This window comes from Aricia agestis, chromosome 1 (genome assembly GCF_905147365.1).
Source record: "Aricia agestis chromosome 1, ilAriAges1.1, whole genome shotgun sequence".
Lineage (NCBI taxonomy): Eukaryota > Metazoa > Arthropoda > Insecta > Lepidoptera > Lycaenidae > Aricia > Aricia agestis.
This window is the reverse complement of record NC_056406.1, coordinates 3,622,469-3,645,071: the sequence shown is the minus strand read 5'-3', so window position 1 is coordinate 3,645,071 and position 22,603 is coordinate 3,622,469. Positions and strand designations below refer to the sequence as shown.

General features: G+C 36.2%; 1 protein-coding gene across 3 annotated transcripts; it reads left to right on the top strand.

Annotated features, from left to right (window-relative positions):
- The first annotated feature begins 730 nt into the window (after positions 1–730).
- Positions 731–20,879, top strand: LOC121731282 (glutathione synthetase-like). 3 transcript variants are annotated; one of them, XM_042120837.1, is made up of 13 exons: positions 731–1,028; positions 1,226–1,321; positions 2,482–2,598; positions 3,539–3,688; positions 6,364–6,497; positions 15,399–15,441; positions 16,498–16,668; positions 17,370–17,437; positions 17,739–17,843; positions 18,736–18,936; positions 19,379–19,514; positions 19,666–19,757; positions 20,647–20,879. In XM_042120837.1, the coding sequence occupies exons 1-13, from the start codon at positions 882–884 to the stop codon at positions 20,774–20,776; spliced, it is 1,590 nt and encodes a 529-aa protein (XP_041976771.1). In that variant the 5' UTR covers positions 731–881; the 3' UTR covers positions 20,777–20,879. The 3 variants fall into 3 exon arrangements, with proteins under 3 accessions (XP_041976771.1, XP_041976622.1, XP_041976700.1); XM_042120688.1 differs by lacking the exon at positions 6,364–6,497 and having other exon boundaries at positions 744–1,028; positions 3,539–3,708; XM_042120766.1 differs by lacking the exon at positions 3,539–3,688 and having other exon boundaries at positions 746–1,028.
- The last annotated feature ends 1,724 nt before the right edge of the window (positions 20,880–22,603 follow it).

The following is a 22,603-nucleotide window of genomic DNA, read 5'->3' as shown; positions in this document are numbered from 1 at the left end:
TAGAGACGTCATGGAAATCGTCATTTGATCAAAGTCATAAACAAAAAGGAGCACATTTCTATAGTATTCAATCCGAAATTGTATCAAAACCATGGTTTTATAGTATGAATTTCAATAGAAAATGTAGTAGTATTATATCACGATTAAGACTTGGCCACACTTGCTCGCCAGACCATCTTGCTAGACTTAATATAATTAACAATCCTTCTTGTGCCTGTGGTGCTGAGGTTGGGGATGTCAACCATATATTCTTTTCTTGTCCTCTTTACAACCGTTCCCATTTCCTTGATTCATTGTTAAAGAATAAAATTCCTTTTCCTACTTCAGTTATTTGCTTATTGCATTCTAGAAAATATATTATATATCAAATATTAGCTGATTTTATATTACATAATAATATTGAGATTTGATATTTCTATATTTAATTATAAGTATTCTTTTGTAAATATATATTTTTTCCTGATCCTGTCCTGAATTCCTTTTTCCAAATTCCTCGTTTTTCGTAATAATTTAATTTTTTACATTGTTTTTCCCGTTCGTCATTGGCAATGTACTATGTGCATGCCATTAAAAAAAAAAAAAAAAAAAAAAAAAAAATCACTAGGTAATGTCATTGTCATTTTCATATTTTTTCAGTTTTCATTTTCGGTGTTTTCACTTTCTATATAGTTTCTGTTTTTCTTGTTTAGTTTTAGTCGTTTTCTGTTATAGATTTATAATTATTTTACGTAAAGTGTACTTTCCGTTATAAATAATACTAATTTTAAAATTCAATCATAAATAATACAAAAACATTCCCTAGGTAAATAGCGAATTTTTATGAAAACAACCAAAAAAACTGCTAGTATCTTAAATTTTAGAAAAGTTGTAATAAAAATATCATGAGTCAATCACGGCTTGCATCGTGTATTCCCATACCTATCGAACACAAAATACTAGTTTCTGTGATAGAAAAAGCTAAAGATTGGGCTCTTATGCACGGCGTGGGCATGAGAGACAAGAAAAACTTTACCAAAGATGCTATACAGGTAAGTTTTTTCTTTTTATTATCTTTCATAGCTCAGCCGCTTTGGCTACATCCAAACCTGAATTACCCTAATATATATAAACCTACTTAAATAATAATGCTCTAATATTCAATGATCGATGATATTCTTATTTTTACTGTTACTCAAAAGTAGTTTAATGTTGAGTAACAAAATCAAGAAACACTAATCTTTTTCAGATTGCTCCATTTGTGCTACTGCCATCACCATTCCCAAGAAGTGAGTTTGAGAAGGCCGTAGAGCTACAACCAGTATTGAATGAGCTCATGCACAAGGTAATACAGTCACTAAAGATGCCTAGAGCTAAATACAGAACACATTTTAATTAAAAAGTCAGTTGATTAATAGATATTGTTTCTACAAAAAAGTTGTGTAAAATCATGACTTGCAGAACTAGACATTGTAGAGATCATATTATAGTGAGGGAGCCCTAGAACAATTTTTTTTTATTACTAACTTTTACTACTAAATCTTTATTTAAGTTAATTTAATATTATATGTAACCTACGAATAATAAAAACTAAGGACACATTACTCCCATACTATTACCATTTTAATTTTGGTTCCTTTCGAACTGTCATCTAACATCAGCCTGATACCGCTAAAGGCTACATAATTATTGCAAATGTATTATGTATTGCAATGTTTATTAATACTAGCTGTTTGACCGAGCTTTGCTCGGTATCCGATGAAAATGACATTTTCTAGAAATGATTCCTAGCTAGATCGATTTATCGCCCCCGAAACCCCCTATATACTAAACTAGCTGTTGCCCGCGACTTCGTCAAAAGCTTTTATAAAAAAAACCCTGGTACCCCTTAAATCAAAACAGCTGTGCAGTGTGCACATATTATTTCATTTTTTTAAATTAAACTTTATATATTATGCCAAATTTTAAAGCTTATTTAGCCCCCCAATTACACAACTTTACCCACAAACTATTTATCATTGATAGGTTTAAGGTTACGTCACTGTATATAATATAAAGTACTGACTTATTAAATAATGTAAAAAAGAAATAACAATCGAAAAAAATCGGAAAACAAATGTTTGATGATACCACCTCTTATAGAAAGATGTTGGGCAAGCGTTAGCGCGATATAAGAGACGCACGGCGCCATCTAGTATGAATTTTTGGAACTAACTTAATTTGAACAAATTTTCGTATTTTCACCCCCTTACAACCCTTTTTCCAGTAAAAAAGTAGCCTATGTCCTTTCTCAGGCTTTAGACTATCTGTATACAAAATTTCATTACAATCGGTTCGGTAGTTTTGGCGTGTATATATATTGTAGAACATGTTTTTTGCCAGAGTTACTTTTCCTATGTAGGTATGTAACATGAAAGAGTATTTTTGATATTATTTTATTAAATAATATTGTATATTGTGTAATTTTCCAATCGAACATGACACAACTTAATTTTTAACTTTCAGGTAGCACATGATGATGAATTTTTGGAGCAAACATTAAAAAATGCTCTTCAGGTAGATGAATTTACGAGGGGATTGTACAATATATGGATGAAAGTGCGGGAGGAGGGAATTATGCAGGTAAATATACATACTTTCTTTAAGTTAATACACATGTTGTACATACAATTAATATATTAAGATAATTTACTTTACATACACTCAAGACATAAGTACTTGATTCTGATAACAAGTATCTTACTTTTTTAATGCAATAAACACAATATGAACAATAATGTTATGTAGTCTAATATGTGGTTTAAAAATACAATCTGGCTTTGTATACCTAAAATGTTTAACGAAGGAACACAATAGAATAGCATGATAAATTGCAACAGTTGACAAAATAATGAATTGTGTTTCAAAACACAAATGTGTAAGTCTTAAATGCTGCTTTGGGTTTCTCCAGTGTTTTGTTATGCAAAGCTTAAAGGGATGTGAAGGTGTTTTTATGCAATACTTAAGTCTTAAGAGATGGTTTTACAGCTTGAAAAAAATATATACTTGATGCAATACACAGTGCTCCTAAAGTGATGAAAAAAGTACGTGTAATATCTATAGCTGTCTCCCTTACCTCAAGCCTATACCGCAGAACGGGAAAGAGACAACTGCAGAAAGTCAACGATTCGTTGTGCCCTGATTCCTTCTCCAAAACTTAACCGATTTTGTACTTTTTTCATTAAAGATTAAAGAAAGACTTGAGCTGTATTCCTATGTTTTTTTTTTATACAGCGGAAAATCTGGCAATTTTTTTGGGTTTTTGAACGTTCATATATTATTTAATAATTAATTTATGAAAAAAAAGAGAACATAGGGACATCGTATTAGTGACCATATATATTCAGGAAAAAAAATTATAACTCTACTAGCATTATCCAGGGAGGCCAGGGGACAACGTTTGTATGGAAAAAAGGGTGGCGTGGACTCCTCTTAACGTCGCGCGTTGTTGCAACTTGCAACGCAAACTTACTTTTAACTTAAACGCGACGCACAACGCGCTAAAAAAACGTTTCCGGCTCAGCCGACGTCACTAGGCATGCTGCGCTCGGATCTCATGCTGGAGTCCAGGTGCCCCGACGCGACCAACAGGTGCTCCAGCCACAAGCCCTACTGCTGCTGGAAGCAGGTGGAGATCAACAGTATCGCCTCTGGCTTCGGCCACCTTGGGCCCGTGTCGCGCCAGATACAGAGGTAGACTAGCTAGGTCCACCTAACCTGTGGTTAAATTACCAGTTTAATGTGTAATTGGCGAATTGTACGTTTAAATTCCATACACCATCCATAACTTTTGTGTACTCTCAGACCAAACTTCCGTTGAAAGTAGTGAAGACAGAGTTTTGCTACAACCGGAGACCGGTCGAAGTTTCGCAGAGTTAAATCCTGTTTGTATGTGTGACAGGTGACTCCATGAAAATTTAAAAAGCCAGCCTTATTTGATAAAGCTCTGTGTTCATTTTATTAAATTTGTTCTGAGATGTAATTGTTAAAAATTTAAAAAAATGTACGAAAACCTACTTCAAAATTGTCTATTAGAATTATGTTTTTTTTTTCAAAATTGTGACTCTTTTAAAACCTAAATTTAAATAAACCAAAACAAATGACCATGCTAAGGGATACTGTTTGGGATTTGTTATTATAAGTAATTTAAAATTTACTTATTTTTTATTAACATAGTACAGTACCTACATAGTATTTGAGCTATAAAATGTAACGTAAGAGCATGAGATAATATTTTAACGCATTCACAGTTGTATTTAGTTTTATTGCATAGTTTACTAAAATAAACTGTTTTCGGCCCGTACTTAGCATGCAGTTTTAATAACTAAGACTGGGTTGCATCAACTAACTTTAACTTTAACTGTAAATTTAACTTTAACTACAACGCAAAATGTCAAATCTTTAGTTAAAGTTAAAAATGGACGCCATCAAGACGCCATATTTAACCATAACCATAGAGCTCGACAAGGTTTTAAATGCATGTGGCGAAAAAAGGAACTAACGCTGTAATCATACAAAAACGCCATTTTTGACAGTTCTCCTTTACCAGCGCCAGCGCCACCGCCCACGTGCATTTATAACCTTGTCGGATCAGCTGTCATCTGTCAATTTCTCCGGGCAAAGTTAAGGATAAAGTTAAAGTCAAATTTGCCTTAACTATAACCATAACTTTATCTTTAACCACGCCTCTGGTGCAAGTTGCAACCCAACCTAAGGGCGGGTTGCACCAACTTCTTTTAACCATGCAACTTTAACAACAATGCAAAATGTCAAATCTTTGGTTAAAGTCAATAATGGACGTCTTATTTAACTTTAACCATAGAGCGCGACAAGGCTTTAAATAAACCTGGCGAAAATAGGAACTTACACTGTCATCATACAAAAACGCCAATTTTGACAGTTCTCCTTTACCAGCAGCGCCCCCGCCCACGTAACTTTGACCATAACTGTAACTATAACCACGCCTCTGGTGCAACCCATCCTTAGTATTAACAAAATTTTAACCTTTTTTATTTTATTTCTTTTGACAAAAAGGTTATTTATTTATGAATTTATAATTGATTTCCTCTTTTTTGGGTTTCTTTGAATATTAAACGTGGTATTAAAAATTAAAATTATTACAATATTATAACTATATAGGTATACATTTATAACATTTAATACTGCCATATTTAAATAACTGAAATTAGAAATAACACTTTTTAACCATTTCACATTCAGGTTCCATAAACTAATTATGTTTCGTGTTGTATTGTTTTACATTTTTATGTTTCTATTGTTTTCATCTAAAATTACACTACTCCCATAAATAAAATAACTTCACATAAAATAGTAGATATTACTGTTTATGTTTAAGAAAGATATTGCGCCATATTTTTCTTTGTCTAATCATATTTGGCGCGCTTTTTTTTACTTATTTTTTCATTAAATTAAATATTTTACAATGGTTAAAGTGCGCACAAAAGTCAAAAGACATAATATATCAGTATGATAAATAATTAGTTAATAATTTATAATAATTTTTATTTTAAACTCCTTTTGCCTGCGACATGCTTGTAATATTTTTTAAACTGTCACAACTCACAATTTAAGTTTCAGTACACTTTGTTTTCTGCTAATGTTGGCGAGATTCTCGTATACGCACAACATCGATAAAAATTTTCCTCGATCAATTTCAAAAGTTTGCCCTTACACGCCTCAAACATTTTAGACACCAAAGAAATTATCGCTCCTTCTGGACACGTGGTTAACCATATACAAATTAACACACAAGTAGTCGAGGGACAATTTTGTCGACGTAGGTACGTCGTACAGAGAAAACTATAAAATATAACAAACGTCAATTCTCAAATACAATAGGTAATTCAAAGAAAAGTAAATTAGATAGATATTGTCGTTATTATGATTTATGGTAATGAAAAGATTATGAAGTAGCCTCTTGGGTATTGTGCTGAGAAATTGAAAATACTTGTCATCCAAGATAGACATTACTGACTACACTCACATACCTTTGATTTTCCATCTAATTGTAATTAGTTGTTAAAATATACTTAAGAGACACTAACCTACATCAGGTTCAGGGGATTTACGGCCTTATATAACACAGATGTGTAATTATTAAATTGTTTCTTCACTTTTGGTGATGCCTAGAATAATAATTATTGTAAGGCTTCTTACAGACGAACGGCACTTGTCGACGGCACGCGTCAACTGCCGTTCGTTCCGTTCTGTAAGAAAGGAGCTGCAATTTTTGTACAAATAATTATAAGCATTTACTAATCGCCTCAACATTTATTATTGTCAATATCAACATGAACCCAAAAATAAACGTTAAATTGAAATTTTCAGTCACTCAGCCTCGGACTCTTCCGTTCGGACTACCTGATGCACGTAGGAGACGGGAACAAAATAAAACAAGTGGAGTTTAACACGGTAGCGGCGAGTTTCGGGGCCCTCACGTCGAACCTGCCCGCCATGTATCGGTACCGACACCCAAACCATAGACAATCATGACCATAGACAATTCACATATTTTAGCTTTAAATAAATCTGGATATCATTGTAAGGTTTTTATATACTTGTTTAGGTCTGAATTTTTTCTTAAGTTTGTCTTGCACTATATGTGTGTTGTAAATCTTTTGATGTTTAATATTAATAAATTCATCCATCATTCACAAAATCAGTTGTGCCCAATTTCTGAGTTTTTTTTTACCGAATTTTGTCTGTTTGCAAGCTCTTTTGAGTGCCTGAATTAAAAAAAATCAATCGATCGACAAAAATGTTGAACAGATAAACTACTGTCAAAAGACCACAGAAACTGGACCCTAACCAGATTTAATAAAATATTTTTTTTTCGTTAGGCTAGGCGACCATAACAATCACATCATATAAATTAGAATACAGATTTTACACAAATATTAAAGGTGCTTTAAGGTCGCCTAGGCATTTCGAAAAATAAAGGTGTAAATGTCAGTTCATGATTGTTTATGGTCTTGTTTAAACACAGCGCTAAGTGAACATCTCTCATGGGTCTGTTATCTGTATGCACGCTTACTTGCACGTATCCTCAATAGTCTATGCACTGCTTCACACACGCACGCTACTGTTTACGCAATATTATCTTTAAATATTTTCATGATTATTATAGGATGCTTTATAGAATGCTTACAAAATACTTCTACTCGGGCTTCTTTTATGGTTTTAGGTACCTCGTTTAGTCTATGCTTTTTGTAATTTCTAAAGTTCGGAACCGAATAATTTGCCTGTCTACAATGTGTCTAATATATTTTTAACAGTTAAGATTTACTTTTGCTAAAAGTAACATCAAGTTAAATGATAGGCAACTAGCCAAAAATAATAAAAAACAATATTTGAAATTGTTTATCAAATTGATTAAAATGCTAAACATAATATCTAAATTTGCAACGCGCCAATAGATTTAGTAAATATATATTTATAGATTTCGCATCTCTAATATAATGTTTTTTATTTAAAATAAAAATTATCATCGTAGACTAAAAATTACATATTATCATAGTTGAGTTTCGTTTATTATGTATCGCTTTTATCTTTGTAACTGCTTATTCAAATATTGGCTTAAATTATATTTTTATCTGTGTAATAAATAATGACAACATATCGAGTCAGTCACAAGTATGTAGGTTGAAAACTAGAAACAAATTGTTGAATTAAAATAATTCAACAAAATTTAGTTTCATATTTTTAAATATTTACACAGTTCAGATAAGTGAGATTGGTATTTTTTTAAGTGACTTTTACGTAACATCATACAAAGAAAGCAAAATTGTATAAGTTTTTCTTTGCCTACATATCATATCAAGCATTTACACACTTATTATAAAATATTTATAATACAAATTGCGTGAATCACATTGAAATGTTTACGTTGACATAATACCCTACCTTTCCCTTTTAATCGCACAGGAATATATTATGTAGTACCTATTAAAGTCAATATCTTAATAATGAAAAAACTTTAAGTAGAAATTATCATAGTTTCCTCTATCTATGTATAATACCAGTACTAATAGTAGCACAGTAGATGCATGTGTACGAGTATGTGTGGCGTGCACGCGAACACTTGAGAGATGTTTCCTCACCAGTGTCGGTATCGAGGCGAGCGACGGTTTGGATTAGGCTACATCTTTCAAAAGACATGCCGGCACATGACCGTCAAATGACAGCTAAGGACATCATTAAAGGCACATGACCTTTATATGACACCCAAATACATCACTAAAGGCACATGACTGTCAAATGACAGCTAAAAGCACATACCTGTCAAATGAGAGCTGAAGGCATCAGTAAAGGGCACATAAGTCATAACTGTTAAATGACAGCCATCAAAAGACATCATAAAAAGCATATGACTGACAAATGACAGCTATCAAAAGACATCACTAAAAGCACATAACTGTCAAATCACAGCCATTATGAGAAATCACCAAAGGCACATAACCGTCAAATAAGAGCTAAAGGCACATAACTGTCAAATGACAGCTAAAGGCATCACTAAAGACACATAACTGTCAAATGACAGATAAAGGCGTCACTACAGTTCGACAAGGCTTTATATGAACGTGGCGAGAAAAGGAACTAACGCTCTATCATATAAAAACGTCATTTTTGACAGTTCTCCTATACCAGCAGCGCCAATTGACATATTCATTTAAATAAGTGCTACACTCTATCGATAATATCAAACTAATATTAAGCTGAGAGTTTTTCACGTTGGCATTATTGTGGGTCTCTTTAGGACACCTCACACCAGTGATTTTTTGCCGCATTCAAATATTTGTATAACATTGACAGGGGTGAGTGGGTGGAAACTGCTATCTCCCAAATGACACAAGTTGACGGTGTTAGTTCTGATTTTCATCACGCACCAATGAAAGGCTTCTTTGATGCGTGATGGAAATCAGAACTAGCGCTGTATCATGAATAGTCTGTCAAGAAAGTCATGACAGGTGAGAACATTTTTAAATGAAATAAAAAAATAAGAGAACTTTATTAATTTGAGATAAAAATGTGCAAAGTGACAATATTTAAAAGGATTATAATTAACTGAGCACCAGAAATAGTAACATTTCACAGACAAAAATAGTAAACGATCACCAAAATACAGACCACCATTTTAAAGTAAAATGATAACCAAAGATTTAACATCTTAAAACCAAAAATAGTAAATGATCACCAAAATAAGTAAATGATCACCAAAATTAGTAAATGATCACCAACATTATACTAGCATTTTAAAGAAAAATGATCACCAAAATTAGTAAATGATCACTAACATTTTACTAGCATTTTAATGTAAAATGATCACCAAAGATTTATAATCTTGCTATCCTATATATGCAAAATGACTCCAAATAAATCATTGTTACTTAAACCAAATGTAGTAAACGATCACCAACATTATATGTTAGCATTTTAATGTTAAATAAAAATATATTTGGTTATAATAACCAAATATATTTTTATTTTGCAAATATCCTATTAAAGAGAAGAAGACAGATAGACGGACTCTCATACAACAAACGTTATTTTTTTGGCCTTTTTTGCTCGATATCAATAATGGCAACCGGTAGGCACGTTGATATTTTCGCAAAGTAAAAATAATTAGGTAATAATAATACAAAAATAATTTAAAAGGGGCTCCCATACAAAAACACAATTTTAGGTCTAATTTTGTTCTATAACGGTACGGAACCCTCCATGTCCGACACACACTTGGCCGACTATTTTGTTGATAATATGCTTTAAACATGTTTTGTCAATCGTAGTGATTTATTTGGACAGAAATTTCCCATTGATTTTGCTCACAAGGATTTGGTGATCATTTACTATATTTGGTGATCATTTACTATATTTAGAGATCATTTACTATATTTAGTGATCATTTACTATATTTGGTGATCATTTACTATATTTGGTGGTCATTTACTATATTTGGTGATCATTTACTTTATTTGGTGATCATTTACTATATTTGGTGTTCGATTACAATTTGAAGTGTTGTCATGACTAAAATAGCTGGTAGTATTGCAATTTTAGACTTTATTTTTTTGGTGTTAATTATCTTTTTTGGTAAACAAGTTTAGGGTATCAGTGCATTTTTTGGTGGTCATTATATTTGTTCCCTATTTAAAATGTAATCAAATCAAATCAAATCATTTATTCACATAATGTAGTTTATAAAGGTGTTATCTTATGTCTAGTTTGTGCTTACATTATACCATTAAAATGGTGTGTGAAACTTAACATTTTAATAATAGTAATTAATTCAACGTTAACTCATTTACATGCTTTCAAGTCTAAATATATAAGAATAATTTAATCATAATAGAAATAACAATTTGTCAGGTAAAAATAATAAAGTATAGAGTCAATCAAATAATCTTAAAATAAAAAACAATAAATAACAATTCATAAGTAAAAGCAAGTCATAAAAAAACAATTCATTAAATAAAATAATAATTATAATTATTAAAAAATAGTCATTGTGAGTATACATGTCAATTGATTAAAATTATTTAAGTACCTATAGATTTTGGTCATCGTAGTAATTATAACTAAAATAATATTATTAATAAAAAGTGTCATTTAGATATTCATCAATTGTGTAATAGCATTTTTCTGTCAAGAGATTTTTAAGTTTTCTTTTAAACAGGTTTACATTAAGATCTTTCAAATGCTTTGGAATCTTATTGTAAATTTTAGGTCCCATACAATAGACACTTTTTAGCATCATTTCTGTTTTGCACTTTTCTACGCACAGTTTATCACCGTGACGCCTGTTTCTTATCACATTGTCTGATAGTCTAGAGAATAAATTATTATTACTTTTTACAAATAAGGCAATTTCAAGCACATATAAAGATGGGAGTGTTAGAATTTTATTTTGTTTAAATAATGGTCTACAACTGTCAGTAATTTTTATTCTAAACATAGCCCTTATGCACCTTTTTTGTGTTCTAAATAGAATTTTATTTAAAGTTGAGTTACCCCAAAATATGATTCCATATCTTAAAACAGACTCGACTAGACCGTAGTAGGCAATAATAAGAGTCTCTTTAGTGACTGTTAAAGATAGCTTGTTTAGTGCATATGTTAAACTACTTACTTTTTTAATCATTTCTTCCGTAATAAGCGTTCTCTGTGAAAATACAATGAACAAAATACACCTTTTAAGCGTGATTACGTTTAGAAAAATTTCCCGCCTGTCATGACTTTCTTGACGCACTATATGTAGCGCTGTGCTGTCGTGATCATCATTATTAATTACAAACATCATTCCAAATTATCAATTTAGTCACTGAATGTCAAAGCACAACGCGCATGTGCAAAACTACCTCCGTCGCACACAGTATACAGCGCAATCAAAATAGTCTCTTCACAAAAAATATATTTTTCTCGTCAATTCCTTTGCGAGAGTTGGCATGAAGTGAAGGATTGAACAATGCACTGAATGAATTGATTTATAATATGCGATATTATAATAATGTTGTATCAAAGGGTAAAGAAATAAGTTGAAAAAAGCTTTTTTAATTGCAAGAAATATCTAAGACGACAATATTTTTTTTTGTGATATAGGTAGATATCGAATTAATAAATTATTGTTTTTTTTTAGATATACTCCCAGCGTGAGCTCCGAGGAATCATTAGGATCTAAATGTTGCAGGCAATGTAGTGGCTCCGTGCATGTTCCATAAATTAAAAATATCTCCACGCCCGTTGGTTTCCATAATATTGTGGCGGTACTCACAATTCTCCTAACATTCCTGCATCGCGCTATCGAAGTTCCCTAATTGCGTCGGTATATAGTAACGACAGCTGAAACCTATCACGTGGGCTCCGGCCTGACCAAGCATACCACCTAGCTCGCGTCGATCGGAAGATTTTCCTTTGCGGCCTCCGGACAACGAGACAACGGAAATATATATTTAATACTTTTATACTATACATAATATATTTAAGATTTTTATTATATGATACACATATTTAATACATATCCATGACCCAGGAACTTTGAAAACTTTTTTTGTTCCGTCGCGTCGGCGGGATTCGAACCCGCGACCCCCGGCTTGAGCTACCAACAGCCTATTAACTGAGCCACAGAGGTCGTCAATAAATATTAGATGTAGCGGGGTGAAGTGAGACGTGTTTTTGACCGTGGAGCGCGGGCCAACCGGCTCCATTAGCTCTGATTCCTTGGAAGTTGGAGCTCACGCGTCAAATAGAGGGCGTAACATAACAAAGTTATATTTTAGGATGTGTATGTGTTGGTATAGTTGCGGTGGGTTGATCGTGCCCGGAAATATGCCATAGCGGGGAGTGGTGCACCATAGGGTTTTAGTTACCGCCGGAGATGCGCAAAGCATTTCCCCATGTAAAAAAGGATGTGTATGTGTCGCAGCCGACTGGTTTAAATAGCCGTTCAATCAAACAGCTAGCCCTTTGACGGAACAACGCCATTCAATCACACGTCTAGCTTTTATATTATATTTATATTTATTATATTATATTATATTTATTATATTTTATTATATTATATTTATATTTATTATATTTTAGTCGCTCAAAACGTTCAACACTACAGCTGATTCAAAAGCCGCCGTCTTATTGAAGTAGTTCAGCGCGCACCGCTGCGGCGCTAGGTGCGTTTTATTTACAATATGGCGTCAACTAGCAGGCATTTGTTGGTGTTTGTGCTTGTTTTTCGGAAAGAAAGTAGTTGATAAAAGTTACAAGTGTTATTAAAGAGACAAAAATTGTGGAGGCATATACGAGTGAATCAAAATTTCAACAAATATTCGAGGAGAAATTACGGGATTATGAAATGGATGGACGCAGCGACCCCTAGAGGGGGGTTCGGGGGGCGTAGCCCCCCGTCAAAACAAAAACAATCGCAATCCAGAAAGTCCAAAAGTTGGTTAGGTTAGGTTAGAACTTAGACCACAACACAGAGGAAGCCGAGCGAGCGCAGCGAGCGTGTTGCGGCAGCAGCCGGCGACCGCCGTCAAACAAAAGGGGGGCTCGCCAAAACAAAAACAAACACAATCCAGAAAGTCCAAAAGTAGGTTAGGTTAGAACTGTGACTATGCTGCGGCAGCAGCCGGCGACCGTCACAAAACACGTTTCAGAATTTTTTATTTTTACTTAAGTATTGCATTAAACTTTTGGTCACCCCTTAAACTTAATCCGAGAATAATCTTTTAATAAAATACAAAAAATTTCCTATTCTCCCAAATTACATATTAAGCTAATGGTCGCCCTAGTTAATTTGACATTAAACCAGTTGGCTAAACGTCGTCTAGCTGTAGTGTTGAACGTTGTAGTCAACAAGTCGGCTAAACGACGTATAGCCGTGTGATTGAATGGCGTTGTTCAGTCAAAGGGCTAGCTGTTTGATTGAACGGCTATTTAAACCAGTCGGCTGCGACATATGTATCCCTTATATGCAGGGTGCAACAAAACTAGTGTATGAGTCCCCTGCATAAAGTTCATTGTGACAGTAGCAGCTGAAAGAGCAATTTTTTTTTATTTGTATAGGCAAGCGCTGCAGCGTCACGAGTTTGCCCATACAAAAGAAAAAAAGTTATCCTTTTAGCGCTGCTACTTTCACAGTAAAGTATATACAGGAGACTCATACACACCCTGAACCATCATCATCATCCTCTATAGATTATTGAGTTTTCTGTAAAAGTAGCATTGCAGAAAACAGTTATTTTGTATCGCTGCGGTGCTTTTCATACAATCATATAAGTTAAAGTGACTCTTTAAGCGCTGCTATTTCCACAGTAAACTCTATATAAGGTACATATACTCACACTAGAGTATTATGAGTTATTACCATAAAGTTAACCTAGCGGAATAGAGAAACAAAGGCCTGAGCGAGAGAGATTTCACTATCAGTAACACTGCGTGGTAAAAAGAGACGTGTGATACATGACAGCAACACTCTCTTTTTGACGTCCAGTTGGCACGTGCCGCACGTTGACAATTTAATCTCATAGAAATCATGTTCAATCATGCTTGTGTAAGTGTATACGTACACATATTTTTACACACAGATGAAACCAATTTCGGTTTCTTTTGACAGCTCGAGATTGTTGCTCTATTCCGCTAGGTATATTAACTTTATGGTTATTACCTTGTTTTGATACACTCTATAAACATTAATATGTAATTTTTATATCAAGCTATTTTGTTATTTAATAAGTAAATAAAGCGCTCGCAGACAAAAGTTGTTTTAAAATAAAATTGTCCGATACTCGAAAACAGTAGCCTCAAGTTTTAATTTTTTTTTTAAATAAGTAAGAATTTGTTAAGTGAAAACAAAACAAATTCAAACAAAATAATAATTGTTGCAGTCATTACAAACACACGCAAAATATATTTTTGAAACTTCCCCATAAAATATACTTTATGTATATATTTTTATTTGTATGCCAATACTTGTTAAAGCGGCTATGCATATGTCACCGAACAGAAAAAAATTTGGAATAAGGCAGAAAAAGGGTTCCTCTTTTAGGGCCGCTTGAGAAGTCTACGGGCCACGAGCAGCCACGTATTACAATAATGAAGATAAAGTTTAAAGTCATATGACGCTGAAAGTGCTCGCCTCGCCGCTGCCATTCCGGTGTGGCGCGGCCCCAACAAGCTCAAATTAGCCATATCATTTTGTCGAGTCTGTGAAAAGACTGAAATAGCAATAATTTATATTATTTTCAAAAAAAAAAAATCTTTATTTAGTGACTTAACTTGAGAAATTCCCTCTTAATATCTTATTGTCTACATTTTTCAATTTTAATTTAACCTCACATTTTGTGCTGTTGAATGTCGCATGTCGCATTTTCTAACCACTCAGCAAAAAATGTGTTCCATATTTTACGATTGCCGCTCTTTCCTGCAATAGAGTTTTAAAATTGTATAAGATTTTCTCTTTGTTTGGCTAAAATGAGTTTATGTGATATGTTTATTGTTTAACATGAGATGTTTAACTGTACTTACTGTGTAGATTTATGTATCATAGAGTAGATCATACATTTGTATATTGGTATTGTCCATATACTCTAGCTTCATCTATTTAGTTGCATGGCTTGTATCTTGTGCATTTGGCATGTCTGTACATTTATTGCAAAATATTAAACTACAAAAAGAAAATAATAACATATGCAATAATTTTCTGGAGTGAAAAATATTAGTTTTACAACAAAATATTGTTTTCATGCCTATGAATGAATTGTCATAGTCTTTAAAAATACCCTTAATTTTAATTTTTAGCAGAAAAATGTATTTGCATGTGTTATTATTTTTATTTTACGTAAAATATATCTAAATAAATTGTATGTTTTCAGCTATATACTGCGTCAGTTGGGACATGGTGATCTAATCAAAAATGTAAGTACAACTTAATTATACTTTTGAGTAATTATTCAACCTATTACCACGGATGTAAAAAAAAAATACGGACGTAACCTAGTACAATCACGAGTGAAGTATAGTTATGGTCGCCCGTGTAGGATGTGTGCTTGTCATTGGGCCGTCATTCAATGTACATTGTACAATGACAGCGGGTTGTAGTACCTGGTTGCGTGTGTAAGTGTCGGTCACGTGTACAATAAACGAAATTGTTGTACCTTGCATACTTCGCCTCTTTATAATGTAATGCTACGTCCGTATTTTTTTTACGTCCGTGCCTATTACGCCCTAAAAAGCGTTGCTGAGGCCCCTAACATCTATTACAATCACATAATACATATACAGGGTGTAATTAAACCTTCCTGCCAAATTTTTTCCAGGGCTAATAGGTATCATTAGAGTCCATTTAATCGAAAAAAATTGGACGTTATTTTTTTATTACATATTTTATCCCATTTAAAATCGTTGCAGAATGGTCACTCGCGCGCGGGGTCACGTCTCGCGCGTGCGACGTGTCGTGTCCATTAATTATTGTGTTTTTTAGGATAACTTTCGGAAGCTATTTCTCAACATTTTATTACGTGTATTTTTATTTTTAACAAGGATCAATATATCAAAATTTGGCAGGAAGGTTTAATTGCACCCTGTTATTATGTTTGTGTACTAGACAGATATTATTTGTGTATATTATATCTACAAAGCTCAGTTTGACCAAGAATTGGATATCGAATTTTATTGAATAATTTTATTTAAGTAGCTTTATTACAAAATCCCATGAATCCATCCCTATTTCTATGGTATACAATGTGTTTACCATAGACTTTGTGTACCAAAGATAACATATCACAGACAACATGCAACATAGACAATATACCGTAGATGCCGGAGAACTTAAATTTTCTTTGCAATAATGACGTTTTTGTACTTTTAATGTCATTTAAAAATTATGTTCGGTGTCTACTGTTTTTTTTTAACAAGCTATACCACAGATAATGTGCACCATAGACAATTTACACCATAGACAATGTACCCTAGATGCCGGAGAACCTGGCGCTGTCTGGTCTGTGTGCGGGCATCACGGAGGCGTACGACCTGTTCGGCGTGCCCGGCTCCGTGGTACTATTCGTGGTGGAGGAGGTGTCCTACAACATCTGCGACCAGAGGTTCCACGAGTTCCACATCGCGGAGACGAGACCTGATATTATGGTGCGTTAGGTTTATTATTTACTAGACTAAGGGCCTGTTTCACCAACGACGAAATATAATGCTATAATTAGTATCACGTTACCTCTTTCGTTTTTGTTATGAATGAAATAGAAGACATGACATTTTAAGAAACTTATAGTACTAATAGACGTGGTGAAATTGGGGCTTAACTTCAGTACGCCGTTTAACGCACGAAAATCGCTTTTTCTGGGGGGAATTTTACCAGGACTAAAAAGTGTGAAAAATTTCATCTTAATAGGTCCAGCGGATTAAGTATATAAAGGTAACAGACAGAAAGGTTAGGTAGTCTGGGCTAGTCAATTGTAGACTTTATCAAGCCTACAATTGACTAGCCCAGACTACCTAACCCAGATACTATGCCCTTACCCGGATATCAAGCATGAGATTTTATTGCAGCATTAAATCACAAGAAACAATTCGATACAGTAGTATTTACTGCCTTCTTGATAAAAATAATACTTATATTATGACTAGATGATGCCCGCAACTCCGTTGCGCCAAAGTATCGTGCAGGGACCGTACATTTTTTCGGAACAAAAAGTATTATTTCTCCTTTCCTGGGACTCAAAGTATCTCTATGCCTTATTTCAGCATAATCGGCTCAGCGGTTTGGGCGTGAAGAGGTAACAGACAGACAGACACACTTTCGCATTTATAATATTAGTATGGATGTGTTACAGATATACCGGAAAACCTTGGGTGAAATATACGAGGAGACCGAACTAAATGAGAAGAAACAGCTCATACTGTAAGTTGAACATGGAACGATCTTAAAGTACACCTTAATAAAAACTGCTTAAATACTGCTTAAACTGTTTGCTGTTTTAGTCCCACTTACCCCCAGGGTATGTGTGACTCCTTTAACTAGGGTTATTCCCAACCTTGGAAGAGTTTAAAGTTTAGATGTGCATATGTTATACAGTCAGAGAAACTGTTACATTGGCATATCTTTTGTAGTTTTCATTTTCTACAATTTTCTTTTACATTTTCAGCTACTTTATGTTTTAAAGTTATAAATCATTCGTTTTATAATATTGACCGTCTTGCAGCGAGGGGTCGCCGGTGGCGGTGGTGTACTACAGGTCAGGGTACGAGCCGGCGCAGTACCCCACGCCCAAGGAGTGGGACGCGAGACTCCGAGTGGAGCGCTCCACGTGAGTATCAGATTTACAGATAGGAGACTCATTTTGAAAAAATACTTTCTACTCACATTTTCTTCTGATTAATTCTTTGAGGGTCCCCAAGATCATATCAAGGGTTTTCGGGGTTGGGTACCGACTACCGCTATGAGTGGTCAGCGGAGCGTGAGCGGCGGTGGCGCGTTCCAATGTATATATTTATATGGACACGCGGCGCAGTGCGCGGCGTACTAGACGGCTTATCCATATAATTCTATACATTAGAACATGCCGCCGCCGCTCCCGCCCCGCTGCCCGCTGGTTTCAAGACTACAGCCTCGCAGTTAAGAAATTAATAGTCGTCTCTGAGTGCGGTTACTTTTAGGTGCGGTAACAAGGGTAGAGCTATAACAAAGGAGGACTACCGACCGAGCGAGGTATTAGAGCCTGTCCAGATGAGGCGTTATAAGCGCGAGTACGCGACTCGCGCGTTTCTTTACTCGCGCGTAAAACACGTGCAATGAGCGAAACTCTCGACTCGTCCCTTTAACCCGCGAGCGACGCGCGATTCGAGATACATGCAATGGGTGCCATTGCAGCGTCCAGTACTACGCGCGAGTCCGTTGCGAATGGACATAATATTTGATTGGAGCGTGATAACTTCGAGTCCATGTTTGTAGCGTAAAAACGCGCGTAAAACGCGGTATCTGGATGCAATAGAAAGTGAAACGTGCGTATGGATTTGGCGCGTAAAACGCCTCATCTGGACATGCACTTATGCTCGGTCCGGCCGGAGCCTACGTGATATTATTTTAGCTGTCGTATACTCGTACATATCGACGCAAATTTAGATAGCGCGATGCATGAATGTGGTGCTAATTACGGATACCGCCACATTATATTTTACTAAGGATCCTTATCTTCGCAGGGCGATCAAATGTCCGTCCATCCAGTACCAGCTGGCGGGCACCAAGAAGGTGCAGCAGGCGCTGGCGGCGCCGGGCGCGCTGGAGCGGCTGGCGGGCGGTGCCGCGCCGCGCATCCGGGACATCTTCACCGGTCTCTACTCGCTCGACTTCGACGACAGCGGCGAGAGCGCGGTGGAGATGGCGCTGGCCGACGCCGACAAGTGAGTAGAAAGGTTTGGTTAGTACAGTACTCCGCATAATGCGCATGCAAATCTTCGCTAATTGTCGTAATCACGAAAACACCCGAAGGCCGAATCTATGAAACGTAAAGGAAATTGAAGTAAATATAGCCGGTGGCTGTCCGCTGTCGCCGGTCCGTCAATAAGTGTAATAACTCACCGGGAAGCCATCGCGGCGTTACCATGGTGACGTCCAAGCAAAGTCTGGCACCTCTACGTCGCCGCAAAGCAGTGTTTTTTAAAAGTTAAGTTTAAAAACAGCGCTTTACAGCGACGTCTTCCGACGCTCGGGATACGACCGTTGTCGAAAAGTTACGAAAATTTCTATGCGCATTATCACTTTGGGAACATTGTACTACTTTTATAATATGGTGGTGTAGTATCATAATTTCACACCACATATTTATTTATATTTATTATTCAGATTCGTGCTGAAGCCGCAGCGCGAGGGCGGCGGCAACAACCTGTACGGGGCGGCCGTGCGCGAGGCACTACTGCGCATGCGCCGCAGCCGCGAGCGCGCCGCGTACATACTCATGGAGCGCATACTCCCGCCCATTGTGAGTACACTAGCTATAATGATCAAAGGCGGAGCCAAGAGCCCTACTAGCACATACAGTAAATAATCCGACATATTGCAAACGAACATGGCCCTACAGGCTTACCTAACCTTTGAATCGTCAGTGCTTTATTAACTTTTTTGACGCACAGGTGTCGGGGTACGTGGTGCGGGCGGGCGCGCCGGTGCCGCCCCCCGTCACAGACCTCGTCTCCGAGCTCGGCATATTCGGCGTCATCATTGGGTAAGCTAATCACTATAAGAGCCTGTCCAGAAGAGGCGTTTTTTGCGCGAGTACGCAACTAGCGCGTAAAACGCGCGTACTTGAGATACTAGAGCTACATATATCCCGCCCAAATCCAAGCGCGTTTCTTTACTCGCGCGTAAAACGCGTACAATGAGCGGGACTCTCGACTCGCCCGTTTTACGCACGAGCGACGCGCGAGTCGAGATACTTGGGTGCCATTGCAGCGTCCAGTACTACGCGCGAGTCCGCGGCGAATGTACGTATTTGTTTGAAGCGTGATAACTTCGAGTCCATGTTTGTAGCGTAAAAACGCGCGTAAAACGCGGTATCTGGATGCGATAGAAATTAAAACGCGCGTATAAACTTCGCGCGTAAAACGCCTCATCTGGACAGACACTAAGGCTTCAGTCTAGAAATCAGCGAGTAGCGGGGCGGGAGCGGCGGCGGCGACGCGGTAAGCCATCTTGTACGCCGCGCGTCGCTGCTTTCAAGACCGGTTCCATAAATACATAAATTGAAACTGAATTCCATAATATAAATTTAATTGAAACGTAAGAAACTTTGAAAACAACACTAGTGAAATATGATACTTCAAACCGAGCTAAGCAAAGCTGTATGATGTAACGCAAAATATGTAGCGCAAAGCGGAATTGTTGTAGTAAAATCTCAGAGATTAATCACTAATTTAGTTTGAACTGAATGAAAATTTTGTCATAAGACCCATACATTTTCTGCTAATGTCATTCAATTACGGTTATGTAATCATTTAAAGTCTTTTAGTGCGGCCGTTACTTTTATTAGATAGATATAAAGCATTTAGCATATAAAACATGGTAAATAAAGTGTGATTATGAAACTAAATAAAGTGTGACTGTAACATTTTCAGGACGAAGGACAAGATCTATTCGAATAAGCAGGTGGGGCACATGCTGCGGACGAAGCTAGCTGACGCCGACGAGGGGGGCGTCGCCGCCGGCCTCGGCGCGCTCGACTCCCCCTACCTGCTCGACATGTAACTCCCTCTACCTTCTCGACACCTAACTCCCCCTACCTGCTCGACATAAAACTCCCTCTACCTGCTCGACGTGTAATTCCCTCGGACTCTTCCACAGACATAGATCAAGATAGATACCGCATGTCGCTCTATTTGTATGAAAACGAGCGTGCCACTTTTTTATACCTACTGTGACGTACCGATGATAAGAAAAGTGCCCATTATCTACGCCAACGTTTCTATTTGAATTTCTACAGCTCAATACGGCACTTTTAGGCATTTAGGCATTTTTAATATTACGATTGATGTCCGATTCCGTTTGCAGACTAAAGAACAGACTTTCGAAAAACGAGCATTGCTCGTCGTTTGGGAGCGCGATATGGCACGCGAAGTACATACACATGCGGTATCTATCATGATCTATGTCTGTGGACTCTCCTGTTGCATCGCTGTTGCAAGATGCGTAAGCAATTACAGTGATCGGAGTAGAGCTGTTTTATGTACTTGCCGTTTGGCAATACTACCGGAATATAAACAGGCACTGGAATTCAATGAACTGTATTTCAGTGCCTGTTTACATTATACTAGTAGCAAGCGCTGTATTCGATCACTGGATTGGAATAATGTAAACCCGCCATAATTCTGCATGGAGATCTGTAAGCCATTGAAAATATTAGTGTTTTTTTAACTTATCGAGGGGGTGACTGAACCAGATTTTTTAAAAGTTTGCCTAGTTCATTTGCCACTCTATAGATACATTTCCAAAAAAAATTAGATATGGTTGTAATATTAACAGAATTGTAAAGTGTATGCTAGAAATATACTATATACTTACTACATTAAAATTAAAAGTCGACCGAATTAACACTGTACTTAGGTGGTATTTAAAATTTGTATGTAGTGAGATGAAAAAACAAGACACATTATAAAGCATTTTAAGGTCGTAAATGTCTGTGATATTTCACTTCGCCTGGCAGACGAAAATGCCATATACAGGGTGTAACAAAACTAAGTGATAATACTTTAGTTATGAATGTGTGTGAGTCTCCTATATATAGAGTTCGCTGTGAAAGTAGCAGAGCTGCCTCTGAAAGTGTAACTTTTGGGGAGCTTGCCTTCACAGTGAACTCTATAATAAATTATAACAGACACATACAAGCCCTAAAGTATTATTTATCACTTTATTTTGTTACACCTTGTGCAACCCTAAAAGATGTTTTGGCACGTGGCTGAATGTCACTGATCACCTGTGAGACAGTAACTTCACACCATAAAGTTAATATACCTAGCGGAATAGAGAAACAAAGGCCTGAGCAAGAGAGATGTCACTATCAGTAACACTGCGTGGTAAAAAGGCGTGTGATACATGACAGCAGCACTCTTTTTTTGACGTCCAGTCGGCACGTGCCGCACGTTGACAATTTAATCTCATAGGAATCATGTTCAATCATGCTTGTGTAAGTGTACAGTTCGACAAGGCTTTATTTGAACGTGGGTGACATTGACGGGAGCGCTGCTAGTAAAGGAGAACTGTCAAACACATGTCAAAAATGACGTTTTTGTATGATAGAAGTGTTTAGTTCCTTTTCTCGCCACGTTCAAATAAGGCCTTGTCGAACTGTATACGTACACATATTTTTACACACAGATAAAACCAATTTCGGTTTCGTATGTTTCACACCCGCAATCCTGTCAATTAGTTGTATCCACAGATATCAGAAACAAAAGATGGGCCGCCGAGCGCTCTTTGTTTGAGTCCTGATGTAAACTACACATACATTGACACCTTAATAATTACACAAACTACACCCATACATTGACAAAACCCTGCCACTCACACATTCACGGC

Excerpts from the sequence above, each read along its gene's own strand:
- LOC121731282 (XM_042120837.1), top strand. The coding sequence starts at position 882 with ATGAGTCAATCACGGCTTGCATCGTGTATTCCCATACCTATCGAACAC. Across the intron at positions 16,669-17,369 it reads AGACGAGACCTGATATTATG|ATATACCGGAAAACCTTGGG; the intron begins GTGCGTTAGGTT and ends GATGTGTTACAG. Across the intron at positions 17,438-17,738 it reads GAGAAGAAACAGCTCATACT|CGAGGGGTCGCCGGTGGCGG; the intron begins GTAAGTTGAACA and ends ACCGTCTTGCAG.